Raw genomic sequence first — 17,910 nt, forward strand, 5'->3', positions numbered from 1 at the left:
GATGCAAATGTTCCACCCTCAGTATCTAGAGTGAACACAGAAGCCTTGTCGCCCACAATGATTGTGTGACTGGTTTAAAGAAACACAAACAAGCCAAAAGGTATGTGTCCCCTAGAGCTGGCAATTTCCCGCATCCCAGTCATTGTCTATGTGAAACGCACCGCATGCTGCATGCGGGTCCGGTTGCGATCTGGTGCGTCTCCCAGAGCAGGCAGCAGCTCATTTCCATGAAGTAGACTAGACTTCTACTTTAGGCAAATTCAATGCGACGTGTGGAGGTCTGATGCATCGTGAAACTTTCGTCAAGGTCTAAACTAGCCGTCGGTTAAGTAAAACCAGGACAGATTCAGCTCATCACCACCACCATCATCATCATCATCATCATAGCAGTCTATCATGGTGACAATGACTGTTTCATTTAGGTCTGATCAGATTCCTCCACGCAGCTCTGTCCTTAGCCTTCCGCTGACAGGAGTTGCCTTCTGACTGGCCATTTCATGAAACAGCTTGCAAAGTATTTAAGCACCACTAGCTTTTGCTGGACTAGCAGCACATTCTTGGCAGAAAAAGGTATTATCAGTGGCAAGGACAAGCAAAGACAAACTGACTCCAGTATCTGTTGCAGTGACAGACTAGATGATAGTTTGTCTCTGCTCTTTGTGTAGCGCATGTCACGATGCACTGACTGGCACAGTTCACTGTAGACCATGCGACAGATGTGTTTACCTGCCAGGATGTCCGGTTTCACCCCATTTAAGTGGGAGTGGTCCACCACAGACTTGTGGCAGATATTGTTTTTAGTTCTGCCAGGATGCCCAGTTTCACCCTCAATGCCCTCAGAAGGGTGGGGATGCCGGTTAAGTCGCCGACGGCCCGACCCATGGGACAGGTAATACTGGTTTTCATGGTTATCCGGTAGCAAGCAAACCAATGCCTGACCTGACTTCAGATTCAGCTACTGCACAGCTTATTTCTCGCCTCAAAAGCTTTCAGAAATACTTTTCGCTGAACTGTTTTCATAATAAAAGAGAAAGTCTCCGCAACATCAATCGTCTCCGCCCCTCCCTCACCCCCCATACTACTTCTATCCTGGTCCACACCCTCGTCACTTCCCCTTGACTACTGCAATTCTCTCCTCTTTGGTCTCCCTAACAGATCCCTCCATAAGCTTCAAAAGGTCCAGAATCAGCTGCTTGCATCATCTCCAACACCCCTTCATTTCATCACATCACCCCGTCCTGCAGCAACTCCACTGGCTCCCTGTCAAATCCAGAATAGAATTCAAAATCCTCCTGGATACATTCAAGGCCATCCACAATCTCATCCCTCCCTATCTGTCTGATCTCCTTCACATCACCTCCTCCACCCGCTCTCTCAGATCCTCTTCCTCCACCCACCTCAGCACCATGGGGAGCTTTCAGCCGCTCTGCTCCCAAACTCTGGACCTCAGTCCCACCGGACATTCGAAATATTGACACTGCCTCATTTCAAACCAAACTCAAAACTCATCTGTCCAAGACTATTTATTCTCTCTAGCTGCCTCTTTCTTTATGGATACTTTTTTATAGGATTTGTTGTATTTATTTTCCCGTAAAGCCACCTTGGGTGTCAAGAAAGGCACTTACAAATAAAATGTATTGTTATTATTAATAAAGTTTGTGACTGAGGTGCTATGTTGACTGGCTTGAAATCCAGGATCAGACAGCTCCCCAGTTGATGCATTTGTCCAGTCAGGGGCAGGATAGTTGGAGAAGAAGGTCGGCAGGATTTGAGCACCGGCTACTGGCCTCAAGTACACGCCCACCAAGCAGGCAACTTTCAGATGTGTTTACATGTGGGAAAAATGCATGTAGTCGACACGTAGCAAAAGAGTTTGTTTCCCTGGAAGAAAAAGCAAAAGGATAATGAGGTGCAGTCGGACCATTCTACAAAGCGAGGCTACTCTAGTGGTGACTGAGAGGAACTGCAACAACAAACTCAAACTGTGTCCTGGACACGCGTCTTAGAGCAGAGGACATCTAGAAATGGCTCACATCAGGAAGAAAGAGTTTATTCGTCGTATCAAACACTCATCATGGCCGACACACATCCGCCTCTCAAGCGGAGGTGGAAGTGAGGTTGAATGAACGCCATTATGTTCAGTGTGTGTGTGTGTGTGTGTGTGTGTGTGTGTGTGTGTGTGGCCAATTGATGCTCTGACTCTCAATGTCACATTTCTACCATTTGTCTCCCTTGGAAACAGAGAGAGAGACTAAGAAGCCAACAGCAAACAGGAGGACATCTGGACCTGTCTTCCTCCTCCTTCCTTCTTTATCCTCCTCCTCTCTCATCCCCTGTCTTCCTCCTCCTCCTCCTCACCTTCCTTTTTATCATCCTCTCCCTCCACTCTCGCTGTCACTCTCTGGGGGCTATCAATCACGGCTGCCGTGACGGCGGCTGGGCTGTAGGTGGTCATGCCGACGGCAGATGGCTCTTTATCGCTGGAGCCCTGGCCTCTCCATGACAACCGCAGAGAGCAGGAAGTGACACATCCAGCCGAGTGGAGAGAGATTCATCTGGACAGGACACACACGCACGCACGCACGCACGCACACACACACACACACACACACACACAGACACACACACACACACACACACACACACACACACACACACACACACACACACACACACACACACACACACACACACACACACACACACACACACAGTAACAGAGATGAAAGGGTGAGGAGGACGCAGCTCTCAGTGGTTATTTGATCATATTTTATGCCACGTCTACAATTCAATCACAGTAAATAATCTCTACCTCCTCTTCCTCCTCATTATTATTATTATTATTTATGATGTGACTTTTTGCTCATTTTTTTTATTGTTTTAAAGAACTCCTCTTTTTATAATGTCTTATTGTTTTTCCACAGTCACTTCATTGCACATATAAAAACTCTCATATCTTGAATCTTAACAGCTTCACATGTTTGCTTCTAACTCAGTGTCCTGATTTTATTAAAGTATTTCTGCTTTAACAAATTTAAGAATTCAAATGTCAAATGTAATTTTTACAGTTTTGTGATGATCGGTGTACTTTTGTCTGTCTGTGTGTCTGTCTGTGTGCAACATTACTCAAAAACAGACTGATGGATTTGGATGAAATTTTCAGGGAAGGTCAGAAATGACTCAAGGACCACCTCATTAGATTTTGGCAGTGATGCAGCTTATAGTCTGGATCCACGTATCTGTTAAAGATTTCCATATCATTGCAAGATAGTGGCATGGCGTCACTGTAACCATGACAACAAGATATGTCAGCTGCCTGCTGACAATCACATGATTGTGATCCTACTACAAATCCACCACTGAGGACTTATCAGGACTTATCTGTCTGAAATTATAGAAGAAACAATTGATTAAGTTGTGGGGGAGTTTCTGAGTGTAACCGTTTTCCTTCAATGTTTACGTGAATTTTCGGACCTTTCCGCAGCGTCTTCCTCATGTCAAGAAACTGCTTTTTACATAAACACTTCCTGTGCTACTGGAATGGTGCCAAAAATAAAAGCCTGTAACAGTAAAAAATGCGCCTTCAAAATAAAATCGTGGAGGGAACGGTTATTTTAACACTAGCAAAACAAAGCCTTGGAAAAAGTGATGAACTGATCAACAGACCTTTATAAGAGTAATTTACTCATATGTAGGTCACATGATTCGGTATCCGTACATAACGTATACATGCAAAACACACGCCTGTGGTCAGCACAAGGTCATTTTGTTTGTGGGTACATCTGTATTAAATGGACACATTCTATGTTGCCGTGATTTCTGATCATCAAGAATAATAATAATAATAATAATAATAATAATAATAATAATAATAATAATAATAATAATAATAATAATAATATGCTGCATTTCTGACAATGTCATATGGGAGCAACTTTGAGCAACTTTGGAGGAGTACTGTGCTCTCTGAGTGCTTTTCTTGTTATCTTTGTGGCACTTTGTCTGCATTTTTGAGTGAAACGCTTGTAGAAAATTCAAGCAATATTGCAACAAACTAGTCTCAATTAGCCAACTCATCCTGAAATACAGAATGGTCTGACTCTAATTCTGCAGTGGAAGGAGGGAACCAGGTTTGTTTGTTTCTTTAAACCAATCCTAATCATCTTGGGTGGAGCTAAGAGCCCACGATGCAGTGACTGTGTCTCACTAAACCAGTTTCATGCACAGATCAACAACTTTATCTTACAATTGCTTATTTCCCTACAAAAGAAAATGCAACACAAAACCTATGAAAGACATCTGCTGACTCTCTGATAAGACTTTTACCAATCAGACTCAAATATAATTTCATAATCGGTGCCCATCAGGTGCATCTCGTCTATATTTTAGCTCTGCAGGAGCTCACTGGACTCATTAAAACCACAGATGTTAGCGGTATGTGGCTCCGTTCTGCAGAACTTCATTAAACCGATATCACAGAAGCTCTTGTGGAGTTAAATTGATCAGTACATTGGTCAAATCAGTGCTGACGGCAGATGTCGCTTCCACAGTATAAAGACATGCAAAATCACCTTCAACTGATGGATTAGAAAACAGATCAACATCAGAGTCCAGCAAGAAAGAGGGATGTTCACAAACAGTTTTAATCCTCGAAACTGCTGTAAAAGCAGATTTAATAGATAATCTAACAGACTCACATAGTCCTGTCAGTGATGATTAAACGAAGGTTTATATTTCGTGGTTTTTGAAAATCTTTTTTATTTCATTTTAATGGTAGATGCTATTGTAAAGTGGCTGCAGTGCCGGTGTCACTCTGCAGATAAACCAGATATCAGCACAACATATAATACAGTGGTTCTGTGTAAACAAATAAATAGATTCATAAATGCTTTATTTGGCTGCAAGAGTGAAAAAGTGTACTTTCTGTGTGAATTTGACATGAATTTGGTTGTAAACCACTAAAATATAACAAAACCATTTAATCAATATATGACACAGAAAAATCTTAGTCAAAGACCAAACAGTTTAAAAATCCAATACTTACTTTAAATAACTGGGAAGACTCAAGTAATATAATAAAGTAGGTGAAAATTAAGTTTGATAGTATCCATAGCTCATGCTTAGCTGTAGCTACGATACAAAAACAGATGGTATATACATTTTTACATGCCAGAAGAATGCGGTCCATTTAGGGTTTGGAACAAACGTTGTTAGAGTATGAAGATTTTGAGGAAGACTATGACAAATAGATCTTGCATTTAATGTTTATGTTGGGGTCAAGTCCATGAGAATATTCTGTTTTGAGGAAAATATGCACACAGCTTGATATTTTAGATCCAGTAATTATTTTCAAAACTTTCCTATAAGAGCTGAAAACTAGATTTAAGCAAACATTACTTGAAGAAGAGGAAATAATGAATGTGTTAGGGACTACTTTCAGATGTGGATTGATACACATTTGGTGCTCTGGTGAGTATTTGGGGCAGCAGCATGATGGATGTGGAGTCAAAACAAACTGCAGAGTGTGTTCATGGTGATGAAGGAACATTTAGGGAGGTGGAACAGTGCTGCTCACAGATGTATTTGGAGTTTTTGGACAGCTCTGTGACAACACAGAGGATTTACATCTATCATGCTTTAACCAATGTGCTAAAACAGGGAATTTAATGTTGCTTTTTTTTTTTTCTCAAAGATATTTTTATTGAATTTTTCCACAAATATATGGTACGGATGTATGGAAGTGACAGGAAATTTATAAAATACACAGTCAACTCAAGACAAGAAAGATAGTCCTGTCCATGCACAGCAAGGAGACTAATGTTGCTTTTTCAATAAGTTTGGGGGCTCAAAGCCACACATTACTGTACAAAGAAAGAGTTGTAGAAACAGCAGATGCCAAAATATTCTGCCTCCGAAAGTTACAAAACACTTAATTCTAGACTGATTTGACGACACGTTTCATTAAATCCTTTCATGTCTTTCAAAGCTCAAACTTCTAATTTGTCATGTATTGTTGCATTAACTCTCGTGTCGTCCTGCGGGTCAAAATTGACCCGTTTTAAAGTTTGAAAATGTGGGGAAAAAATATATATTTTGACAGTGAAACTTCTGATGTCCACATTTTCAACATTTTTGGGAAATCTTTGAACATTTTTGGTGGAAAAAAAGAAATGTTAAAAATGTTTCTAAAGAATATTCACAAAAAAAATGTTGTGAATATTCTTAGAGAAAATATTAGAAGTTTTACTGATATATATATATATATATATATATTATTTATATATATATATATTGTATATATATATATATTGTATATATATATATATATATATATATATATATATATATATATATATATATATATATATATACATATATGGAATCACTTTAGATATTTTTGGGATATTTTTGGAAATTTTTTAATCATTTTTTTTGAAAATATTTACAAGAATTTTCTTGCCAAATTTGAGGGATTTTTTTTTTAAACTAAAACTTTCAAGGGAAACTTTTAAGGAATTATTGGAATTTTCTTCCTGATGGTTTTGCAAATTTTCTGAAATTTGGGGATTTTTTTTTGCTGCATTTTGGGATTTTTTTTCAGACAAGGAAACTATATTTTTGGTGCCTGTAAATGAGGACAACAGGAGGGTTAAAGATACTGAATCTCAAGTCTAATAAAAGATAATCAGTTATTTCTTCAAACTTCTGAAAGATGCAGATCCACAGAACAGTTTGGTGTAATAATTGGTCCTTTCACTGTGGATTTTTTCCAGATTTGATATCTGGATTATCACTGAGATTATGCGCAGTATGTTGGACAATAAGGCTGGATATTCACTAATCTGGGCAAATTCATTACAAGTTAGCTGGCAGCAAAGAATCTGGCAAGACGGAGGAGTGATATAGATGCAGGCAGAGCGACAAGGATGCCAATGGGGCTGGGGATTTCCTCAGCTGCTCCGCGAAATGAAATAATCTAAAGAAACAATGTCAGGAGCAGAGAAGTGCAATTATCCCGTCGTGGATCCAAGCAGCTCATATGAGACGACCTTTATGACGCAGAGCACAGCCTGTACCGACGGACACGGAGCTTCTAATGGAATACATTTGAATAGAAGACGAGGTATATGTGGTCTTTTTCTGTGTTTTTTTCTGAATTCCTGGAAGGAGGAATGAGGCTGGAAGACGAGACGACATGCTGAGTTAGTGGTTCGGTGTGTGTTCCTGTGTGTATGAGTTGTGTAATGTGTGTACTGTGTGTGTGTGGCGGCTGGTGGATTTCACGTCCCACTTCCTCCAGCAAGGCGATTAGGCCAGACGTCTGTCACACACACACACAGACACACACACACACACACACAGACACACACACACAGACACACACACACAGACACACACACACACACACACACACAGACACACACACACACAGACACACACACACAGACACACACACAGACACACACACACACACACACACACACACACACACACACACACACACACACACACACACACACACACACACACACACACACACACAGACACACACAGACACACACACACACACACACACACACACACAGACACACACAGACACACACACACAGACACACACACACAGACACACACACACACACACACACACACACACACACACACACACACACACACACACACACACACACACACACACACACACACACACACACACACACACACACACACACAGACACACACACACACACACACACACACACACACACAGACACACACAGACACACACACACACACACACACACACACACACACACACACACACACACACACACACACACACACACACACACACACACACACACACACACACACACACACACACACACACACACACACACACCTCTCCACTGTCTGCTAGAGTAAACACACCCCTCGCTCACACACATTTCTGTTTGTATTTCTATTCATGTAGGGACATTCTCTGCAGTCCGAGCTGCCGTCTACTTTTTAAAGATGCAGAAAAAAAGTGTGATCGTCTCGTCATGATGACGATAATAACGTTATATTAACTGTATGATGATTAGAAATAATAGTAGGGTCAATATATATAATTGAGGGACTTTTGAAGTCCATGGGATATATCTGCATACATTTTTATTAAAAGTAAAAAACTAATGTTTTTAAATGTTCATTATGATCATGTCTTTACAAATTCCTGTCTTTCTGTGTCTTTATATGATAATTATCTGTCTCACTGAGTCATTTAGAGTTTTTCTGTGGTCATTTGTCATTTTGTGCATTTTTGTGGTCATGTGACAGACAGATAGACAGATAGATAGAGCATCAGACAGCAGCAGAATCCACGAGCATCTTCCAAATAAGAAAGTTGAACGTGTGGAACAACAGAATCAGTAAAGTCATGGATTGCTTGTAAATAAATTATCCTGGACATGGAGACAGGATCAGTGTGGATCAGGATCTAACAGAAAGTCACACAGAGTCACTGTTTAGTTTGTTGTTTCCAGCTGTTTAGGACTATTTCCTCTGGGTTTACTGTATCTATGCAGCATCAGACAGCAGCAGGATCCACAGGAGCATCTTCCAAATGCATGTGGAACAGCAGGATCTAACAGAAAGTCTCACTTTTCCTCACATCAGACAGATGAGCTGTCACACAGAACCGCTGTTTAGTCTGTTGCTTCCAGCCGTTGAGGACTATTTCCTCTGAGTTTAGTGAAAACCTGAACCATCAGACAGCAGCAGGATCCACATGAACATCTTCCAAAACAAGAAAGTTGTGTGCATTTGCAAACAGAGCAACAGCATTACCTTCATTAATTACTTTTATTTGTACATGGAGACAGGATGGATCAGGATCTAACAGCACGTCACACTGTTCCTGTTTCCCGGCAGTTTGAGCCGCTGCTGTTAGTTTAAATTTAGTCTCAATGATGTCTAACGTGAGTGGATTTGATATTAATGTAATTATTAAAAAGACGGGTTCAGTTGCCAGATGACTGAAGATGACTCCGGCGTCCACAGTCGACCTATTTTCTGCTAATTAGCAGCGTCTTAAATGAAATAATGAACATAATAATGTGTTAAAGTGGGATTGTTTTAACCCTCCTGTTGTCCTCATTTACAGGCACCAAAAAATATTGTTTCCTTGTCTGAAAAAAATACAAAAAAATTCCCCAAATTTTTGAAAATTTGCAAAACCTTCAGGAAGAAAATTCCAATAATTCCTTAAAAGTTTCCCTTAAAAATTTTAGTTTAAAAAAAATCCCAAATTTGGCAAGAAAATTCTTGTAAATATTTTCAAAAAATGAGTAAAAATCTTCCGAAAAAAATCATAAAAATATCTAAAGTGATTCCATATATATCAGTAAAATACATACACATAAAAATCAACCAAAATCCAGTGAAATTCACTGGATTTTGGTTGATTTTTTGGTGAATGTTCTTAAGAATCATTTTTAAAATTTGTTTTTTTCCACCAAAAAATGTTCAAAGATTTCCCAAAAATGTTGAAAATGTGGACATCAGAAGTTTCACTGTGAAAATATATTTTTTCCACATTTTCAAACTTTAAAACGGATCAATTTTGACCCACAGGACGACATGAGGGTTAAACAGTTCCACTAGATACTACATGTGTCTCTCTTTATGTAGTCAATCTGCAGCTTATTTATTTCTGCACACACAACTGAGCTGAGTTTCTGTAGATGATCTGATACACAACAAACGGTACAGAAACATCAGAAACATACATTATACAATGTTTTCAGCAACATCCAACACGTCTTTGACTGCAGAGTGCACGAGTTTAGCTCAAAGCTGGTTGTTATGTGGCACAAGAAAAGAACAGCTGAAATCTCACACATATTGTCTATTTACTGACACACACACACACACACACACAGGCAGGCAGACAGAGTGGGGTCTGGCTGTCAGTTTGTGTTTTGTCAGCAGCTCCAGTGGGAGAGAGGCCATTTCTGACGGCTGGCTGGAGTGACACACATATTTACACACACATAAACACATATATACACACACACACACACTGCTGTTTCTTCTTATCTTATTTCGCCTCCACTCGACCTGAAACTTCGTCCGCCGCTCCCTGTTCTCCTCTAACACCAACATGTTCCTCCTGCTGCTGTAAAACCACAATACCGACCTCTAACCAAACACTTGGGTTTATCCAAACCCGTCTCTGCTCTCACTCTGGTTCAGTTCTGTGCAGGGACCACTGGGGCCTCTAGGGGACGCTAACAGGCCTCACGAGTCACATTTACACTCAGTACTGGGTTTTTCCATCTCAAATGAAAAATGAAATAACAGATTAAGCGAATTGAGCGAAACTACGTCTAACACACAATAGAATGCAAAGTTTGCATAAAGTGAGGAGCTCTGAAAGTTGTTTGAGTCGACTGCAGTAGCCTGAAGCAGACAGCTGACTGGTCAAAGTGAGAAATCTGATTTGTTTTCTCATTTTCAAACTGAGCTTTAGACAAACTCCATCCAGCGTAAGCAGCAGTGATCCTCTCAGAATAGATTTAAATGAAGTTTCCCTTCAACACGTCAAGAAACATCAGCATATAAATCTAGACCAGGAAGGAGACGAATGAAATGAATCAAGAGCAAAGAAATGCAGCAAACATCAGTCTTTGCACCGACCGTCTAGAAAAACTGCACCTTTAAATGAACGTCAGAAATGTGATTCTGTCTGATCTCATCCTGGAAATCAAATGCTCGCATCAGAGAACGTTTTTCCTCCAAGTGCAAGTGGAGCAAATGAAATAATGAGATGCAGGCCGAGAGTTGGTTTCCTAGGCGAATATCATGATTCACTTTTATTAAAAGCATCATAGCTACAATTCATCATACATGATGTCTCCAAAAAAAAAAAAAAAAAACAACAAAAAGACACACACCAAAAAAGAAAAAAAATGAAGAGGAAAAAAAACATTTACATGGTATGTCTGTAAACTTCAAGGCTAGATAAGAATTTTGAGGTAATGCTCTTCAGCTTGCTGGCTAAAAGTAACAAAAAGTCCATTTTTTCAAGAAAAGTAGCTAAGTAATAAAGGTACCTGATTATTTAACTCTTTAACACCAGTGCATCAACAGGAACAGAGTGAGACAAAATTGATTGCAGTACTCATTTGTCATCATTTACAGTTTTAGTTTTGCTTTTCTATTCATACGACACTTGTGGTTATTCATATAGTGTGTGTGTGTGTGTGTGTGTGTGTGTGTGTGTGTGTGTGTGTGTGTGTGTGTGGGGAGAGTGATGTTGGAACATTCAAAAGCTGCCTTGGTTATTGCTGTCTCAGCGTGGGAGAGGAGAACGAGGGTCTCTGACGGGGAAAGAAAAGGTGTCTTGATTCCGTCAGAGCCGCTCCTCTCCGTCTGCTGGGCTGGCTGTGAGAGCAAACGTTAAGAAGACCTGGCCACGGTGTGTGTCTGTGTGTGTGTGTCTCTGTGTGTTTGAATGTACTTTCAAATATCTGAACTGCTCGCAGCACTTGATTCATCTCAGACACTTGAACTGGCCTCAGGGGGAATGGAAACAAATCAAGCACTTTTCAAGTATTCCAAAAAAAAAAAAAAAAAAAAAAATTAGGAACCTACTCGGCGAGCAGCAGAGTTGAACTTCATATAGAAAAACTTTCTAAACTCTGTTGAAAACGTGTCAGTCCTGTTCGGGGCCAGGCCGGGTGTCAGTGTGTGTGACTAGAGCAACAGTCTTTAGGGAGCAGCACTTGGTCTGGAACTACCGGGATGTGAAGGAACGAATAAAATAAAATAAACTGCAAAGTGGCAGCCACCGGGAAATCCACCGTCTCATGTGCCCCCCTTTAAAGAACAAACCTGAAGCATCACATCCCTGTGTGGACCGCCGCTCTCAGTCCATTCACAGAAGCCTCTGGACGACCACGGCTGGCTCCGGACCAATCAGAAGGCCTGATCGGCGGCAGACCCAGCCCGCCTGCCACCTCCTGAACCAGAACCAGCCGCCCCGAGCACAGAGAGAGAGACAGGACTGAGAGGCGGCGGTGGAAAGACTCGGTATTCAGTGTGGGACTGGGGTTAACAGTATCGGTTCAGCGTAGAGGAAAACAGTCACATGACAGAAGGTTAGTGTGTGCGTGTAGTGGCGGACACCTGGATGTGTGTGTGTGTGTGTGTGTGTGTGTGTGTGTGTGTGTGTGTGTGTGTTGTGGTCATCAGTGTGTGAGACTGAGTTTTAAGCCAGTCTGGTTTTCCTCCTGGGAGTCTACCTGCTCTGATATGTGAGAACTAATAAAAACAACAATCTGCTCTGAGACAGAACAGAACTCCATTACCCACGATTCCTTTTGCAGCAGCTTTGTCAGACAGACAGCTGGGTGAGCTGTAATGCTGTTTGCTTTTCTTTTCGTTCGAGAACTAATGTCAGGAGAAAGCCCAACGGCTGGAGGTTCTCCTTCTTCTGATGAGATGCTGCCAACGACCAACAACAACAAAACAGTCCAGACAAAGAAGAAGGAGGCAAAAATAAAAAAAAATAAAGACTTGAGAGCTGAAAGCAGCAATAATAATAATAATAATAATAATAGTACTATTGGAACCTTGTGAAGTCCTATCTGAGGAGAGAACGTGTGGGTGCACCGCTCACAGCACACAGGCCAACCAGAGGAAGGAAGAAAGGAAGAAACGGTCCTTGAAGAGCCGAGCTCTGCTGAGCGGCGTGACAATTTTCCCTGACTACACTATCCATCAGAGAGATTTAACTTAACACACACAAACCTCGGCCTCTCTGACGCATAGTAAATATACCTGGCCAAAAAATAAACAACAGAGTGAAAGAAATCATCAACAACAACACAAAGAAAAAAATAAAACAGGATTCATAATAGTTTGGATATTTCTGGTGGAGGTGTGTAAACGTGGCGGGGAGGTCAGAGGTGAGGAAATGTCCAAGGCCAGTCTTCTGTCTCATTCAGTCACTCTTGTCCTTCTGTGGAGACGCCTCCTCCTCTTCCTCCTCCTCCTCCTCCTCCTGTCCTCCCATCCCTCCCTCCTCTGCAGCTGAATCCTCACCTCTCGCCTCCCCCTCTGCTCCCCCCTCCTTCTCCTCAGCCAAGTCACTCTCTCCTCCGCCATCTTCCTCCTCCTCATCCTCCTCTCCTGCTGCTTTCAGGCTCTCCTTCTTGTCCTCCTCCTCGTCTCTGGGGGGGTTGGGGGTCCCGGCGTTGCCCCCCAGAGCTCCGGCCATGGCGCTCTGCAGCTCGGCCAGTGTGGAGGCGGTGGGGAAGCCGGGCAGGCTGAGGCCCGCCAGGCCCGGAGGTAGGAACATGGAGGGGTAGAGGAGGCCGGGGGCCATGGTGGACAGGAGGAAGGGGTTGAAGGCCAGGGAGTTGGCAGACATACCGGCTGCAGCCAGCAGGGCGGCGGCGTCGCCGTTGATGGACGCCTCAGCTGACGAATCGGCAGCCGGGACCTGAGCTGCTGCGCTGACATCATTGAGTGATTTCTCTGCTCCTCCCTCTTTCTCCATCTTCTTCTTCTTGGCCTTGCTCACTTCTTCCTCTTCAGCCTCCTCCTCCGCCTTGTCGCCGTCGTCTCCCTCGTCCTTCTCCTCCGTCTCTCTCTTCCTCTTCGACGGCAGCGTCTCGTCGCCGCCTCCTTCTGCCTCCACCGTTCCGTTGGTGTTGCCGGCAGCAGCAGCGACGGCGGCGTTGGAGGCGGCGGCGGCGGTCGCTAAGTTACCGCCGAAGAGCCCGCCGAGGCTGAACATGTTGGGGAGGGCGGCGGCCATGTTGGGCAGGCCTCCCATGCCGGGCAGCATGAGGGGCAGCATGGAGGCGGCGGCGGCGCTGGCGGCGGCCTGCTTGGGGTCGGTGGGGGCAGGGAAGGCCATCAGACCAGCAGCCAACTGGAGAGACTGGAGGCTCTGGAGAGAAGAAAGATCCATCCCTCCAAACAGACTGTTGAGCAGCAGAGGGTTGATGCCGCCTGCAGACACAGAGGCAGGGTTAAAACACAAATACACAACAGCACAAACACAGGGTTAAAACACAAATACACAACAGCACAGACTACCGGAATGTCTGGACTATCAGCTACTACTTTTTCACACGCTTTGAACCCTGCGGCTTAATTTACAAATTTTTACGAGCTTCATGCCGTCAAAATGTTTAGCCTCGTCACATCAGACCAATGAAACTGCTCCAATTAAATCAAAGGCACTCAACACTAAATTCTTCAGATCTGTCATTTTGCTCTTCATGCACACACCCTTATCATGGAAAACACACGAAGAAATGCATATGATTCAGCTTTGAAGTTAAAGGTAATGGATCTGCCTGTCGATGAAGGAAATAGAGCTGCTGCAGGTCAGCTTGGCATCAATGAATCCGTGGAGAGACGCTGCAGTCGCAGCGTGAACCGACTCAATGCAAAATGACCACAAAAGCTTTCAGAGGTAATAAAAGCTGACGGCCAGAACTTGAAAACATTCTTGAAGAGTAGGTGAACACACAGAGAGCAGAGGGCCGAGGTGATTCCACCGTGCAGATCCGACTGAAAGCCAAAACAATTACTACCGAAAAGAAGATTGGAGATTTCAGAGGTTTCTCAGATTTAAAAGTTAAAAATCTTTCTGTGTAAATATCTCATGTTACAACGTGGAAACCTGCGGCTGACAGACAGATGCGGTTGTTATGAAATTAGAATTATGTTCTGATTAAATGCTCTTTATGATTTCAAACTACTGTATAGCTGTGTGACTGTGAACTCATACAACCCAACGTACCCAGTAAATTTCCATGATCTAATTTTGACCATGAAAATATAACAAGTTGATCCTGCAAGCAGCTGGTTGAAACTGGCTGCTCAGAAACTGATAATACCACTGTAACTTGTTTATGTTCCTGCTTAAAAACTAAACTGTTTCCACCTATTGTCGGTCACCCGTTCAGACTGTGCTCTGTTCAAGTGATTCTTTATGCAAGTAAAACTTTGCTTTGACTTGAGAGATGAATGAGTATTTATTTGGAGAAGTCAGGACTGAAGAATGTTCCTGACAGCGGTCTATATATGTACACAGTCTTTGCTTTTAAATTTAGTGGGTGTGGCTTATATTCAGGTGTGCTCAATAGTCCGAATGTTCTGGTACTCCCATCTCCTACTGAGTATCTTATTCTCCTCAACATGCTGGTGGATCATCTGTGTTTAGATCTGGTTCATACCTGCAGATGAAGCAGCAGAGGCCAGTGATGCCTGAGCAGCCTGAGCTGCAGCTGCTGCCTGAGCGGCGGCCGCTGCCTTAGCGATCTCAGATTTGGGTCGTCGCCCCCGACGACGGACACCCTCCTCTCTGACCACAGGGCCCGTTAGAAGGCGGTCAAACATGGCTTCTGGGAGGAAACCCTGTGTGGAGGAAGGACTTCTGGTTACAAAAATAAAATGTGCAGTTCGTAACAGAACTTAAAACTGGCTGCTTGGGAGGGATCGGGATTCATCATGGGAACTTTTCAAGTGATTGGAATTGAAAACCAATGCCTGATTCTTTGTTTACATCTGTTGTCACACAAACACCGACAAAATAAATCAGCAAATAAAATGTTCCACTGGGATGTAGCATCACTGTCCTACTCCATCCAAGCACTTGTTCACCAGCCTGAAGTCAGAAAGTCTGTAGAAGTCTTTATCATGATGCTCCTTTACTAGATAAACTCCCACAATGCACACTGCCTGACGACATGGAACCGCCCATATTCTCTAGTACCTGCAGCCAGGTACTTCAGGTGATCTGTAACACTTCACCCGTTGATGCACAACATAGGACAAAAGTGACCCGAATCCAATGGATAATGGGATCTCCTGATGCAGTCCACGCATCCAAGGGTTAAACGGTTTCCGATCAAAAGCAACAAAACATAAAAACTCGACAGACAACTCAGACATCCCTTCAATTTCCCTCAGGATTAATAAAGTATCCATCCATCTCTATCCATCTCTCTATCCATCCATCAATTCATCTATCTATTCATCCATCATCTATCCATCATCTATCATCTATCCATCATCCATCCATCCATCATCCATCCATCCATCCACCCATCCATCCATCCATCCATCCATCGCTGAAAGGAAACAATAGTACAACAATCTTCAATTACACTGGCCACTTCTTAATCCATGAGTTCTAGCTGTTTATTGGTTTGGTCGGTTACTAACCGACTGTTTGACGATCTCTGTCCAGTCAGGAGCGATGGAAAACTCAGGGTTCTCCAGTAACCACCTCGGAAGCTCCTTCATCGGTGGAGCCATGGCACCGCCCATCTGAAGAACAGGAGGTTGTTTAGTTAGTTTAGTTTTAGTTCAACTTGACGTGCCACTCATGCTTAGCCAACATCTTCTTCACTGGATCTACCGCTGCTGTTCTGGATGAGTTAGTCTACCTTGCGTCCGTTTCGTCTGTTGACCACAGGCACTCTCTCGTCCCCGGTCAGGGTGTTGATGTCGATCTTGTTGGGGTTTCGACAGCGATGGCGCTTCTGCTTGGGCTTGGAGAACTGAGACAGCAGTAACTCTTCGCTCTTCTGTAGCAGAAGGACACAAAATACAAAGGTAGGTGTGAAAACTTGTGGCAGGAATAACAGGAATAAAGATGACGAGGAGAATGAAGAGGAGGACGTACTGGTGTGAATCCAGACATGTCCATGGTGTATGTCGGGTGCTGCCTCAGCCACTCTCCCAGCTCCTTGTTGGAAACTGCTGAGTCCTCCTCATCCAGACTTCCAGAGGCCAGAGACCTGGCACTGGGGCTCTGTTCGGGGATGGTGAGGGGTCTGTGGGCACGAGCGGCATCCTGAGCCCCCTCCACACCTGAAACCTTCACTCCGTCGGCATCATCCTGAAACCACAGAGGGACCCGTTAAACAGATTTGCACACCTGATAAAGAAACACAGACAGACTGGAGTTCAGCTACTTACCCCTCCGGCTCTCTTGTTGCTCATGAACAGCAGCTCCAGGCCCTCCACATTTTTCCTGCGGCCCCGCCTCCTCCTCATGATGGGCAGGTCGGCGTCCAGCGAACCGTTGGCTCTGTGTGCCGAGGGCGGGGCTTGCTGCAGCAGCTCCATCTGGGCTTTGAGGGAGGGGTTTGCCACCAGGGCGCTGGGGAAACCGGCCAATGAGGGAGAGGCCTTGTGGTGATGGTGCATACCCTGAAAGGCAAGACAGATCAGCTTCAGCAAAAGAACTAACTTTTTAAAGTACAGGGTGTCCCAAAAAATTTGACATCATTTCGCAGGCCAATAATTTTGGCAATTCTTGTTGAATTTACCTCAAATTTTCACAGACTGTATAGGAACAGATCAAGATTTTATATGTAATGTTTTATTTTTGTTCTGTTTTCAGGTTGAGTCATGCCGTTCACTCCCAAAGAGAAGTCATTTGATGTTAAATATTTTGGGACACCCTGTATTTTGGTAGCACTGGTTGCTGACGGAGCACCTTGGTGAGGTCTATAGCTTGGCTCTGGGACTCGGCGGCAGCGTGGCTTTCTCTCAGCTGAGCCACCATCTCCATCAGGTTGCGTCTCTTGGCTGCCCTCTCCGCCTCAATCTCAATCTTTCTCCTCCTCCTCCTCCTCTGACGAGGCACCGTCAGGCTCAGAGCGTCCTCCTGCAACATCAGGTCGACGGTTACTCTTCTTTCTAGCAGCAGCAGCTTGGACAACTAAGACTAATTACAGTAGTTCCTCGCCATATCGTGGTCTCACTGTATCACGTATTTTTAAATTACATTTAGTATCGCAGATTTTTCGCTACATTGCGAAATTTTACGGTGTATAGGTATTTTTTATATATTTATTGTTGTGGCGAACTGCATTGAAGAACGACACTGGAGAA

The 17,910-nt window shown here is 43.4% G+C and overlaps 1 protein-coding gene across 1 annotated transcript in view; it reads right to left on the reverse strand.

Moving 5' to 3' along the window:
• Window positions 1–10,824: 10,824 nt before the first annotated feature.
• The window catches only part of chd7 (chromodomain helicase DNA binding protein 7), a 96,841-nt gene continuing 89,755 nt past the window's right edge, over window positions 10,825–17,910 (reverse strand). The window contains exons 32-38 of the mRNA XM_055014286.1: window positions 17,513–17,683; window positions 16,990–17,223; window positions 16,694–16,909; window positions 16,455–16,595; window positions 16,231–16,335; window positions 15,240–15,420; window positions 10,825–14,004 (exon numbers count right to left, since the gene is read on the reverse strand). Of these exons, the coding sequence (XP_054870261.1) occupies window positions 12,989–14,004; window positions 15,240–15,420; window positions 16,231–16,335; window positions 16,455–16,595; window positions 16,694–16,909; window positions 16,990–17,223; window positions 17,513–17,683 (2,064 nt within the window). The 3' untranslated portion in view covers window positions 10,825–12,988. The remainder of the gene's footprint in view (window positions 14,005–15,239; window positions 15,421–16,230; window positions 16,336–16,454; window positions 16,596–16,693; window positions 16,910–16,989; window positions 17,224–17,512; window positions 17,684–17,910) is intronic.

The sequence above is a fragment of the Amphiprion ocellaris genome, chromosome 10 (assembly GCF_022539595.1).
Source record: "Amphiprion ocellaris isolate individual 3 ecotype Okinawa chromosome 10, ASM2253959v1, whole genome shotgun sequence".
Classification (NCBI taxonomy): domain Eukaryota; kingdom Metazoa; phylum Chordata; class Actinopteri; family Pomacentridae; genus Amphiprion; species Amphiprion ocellaris.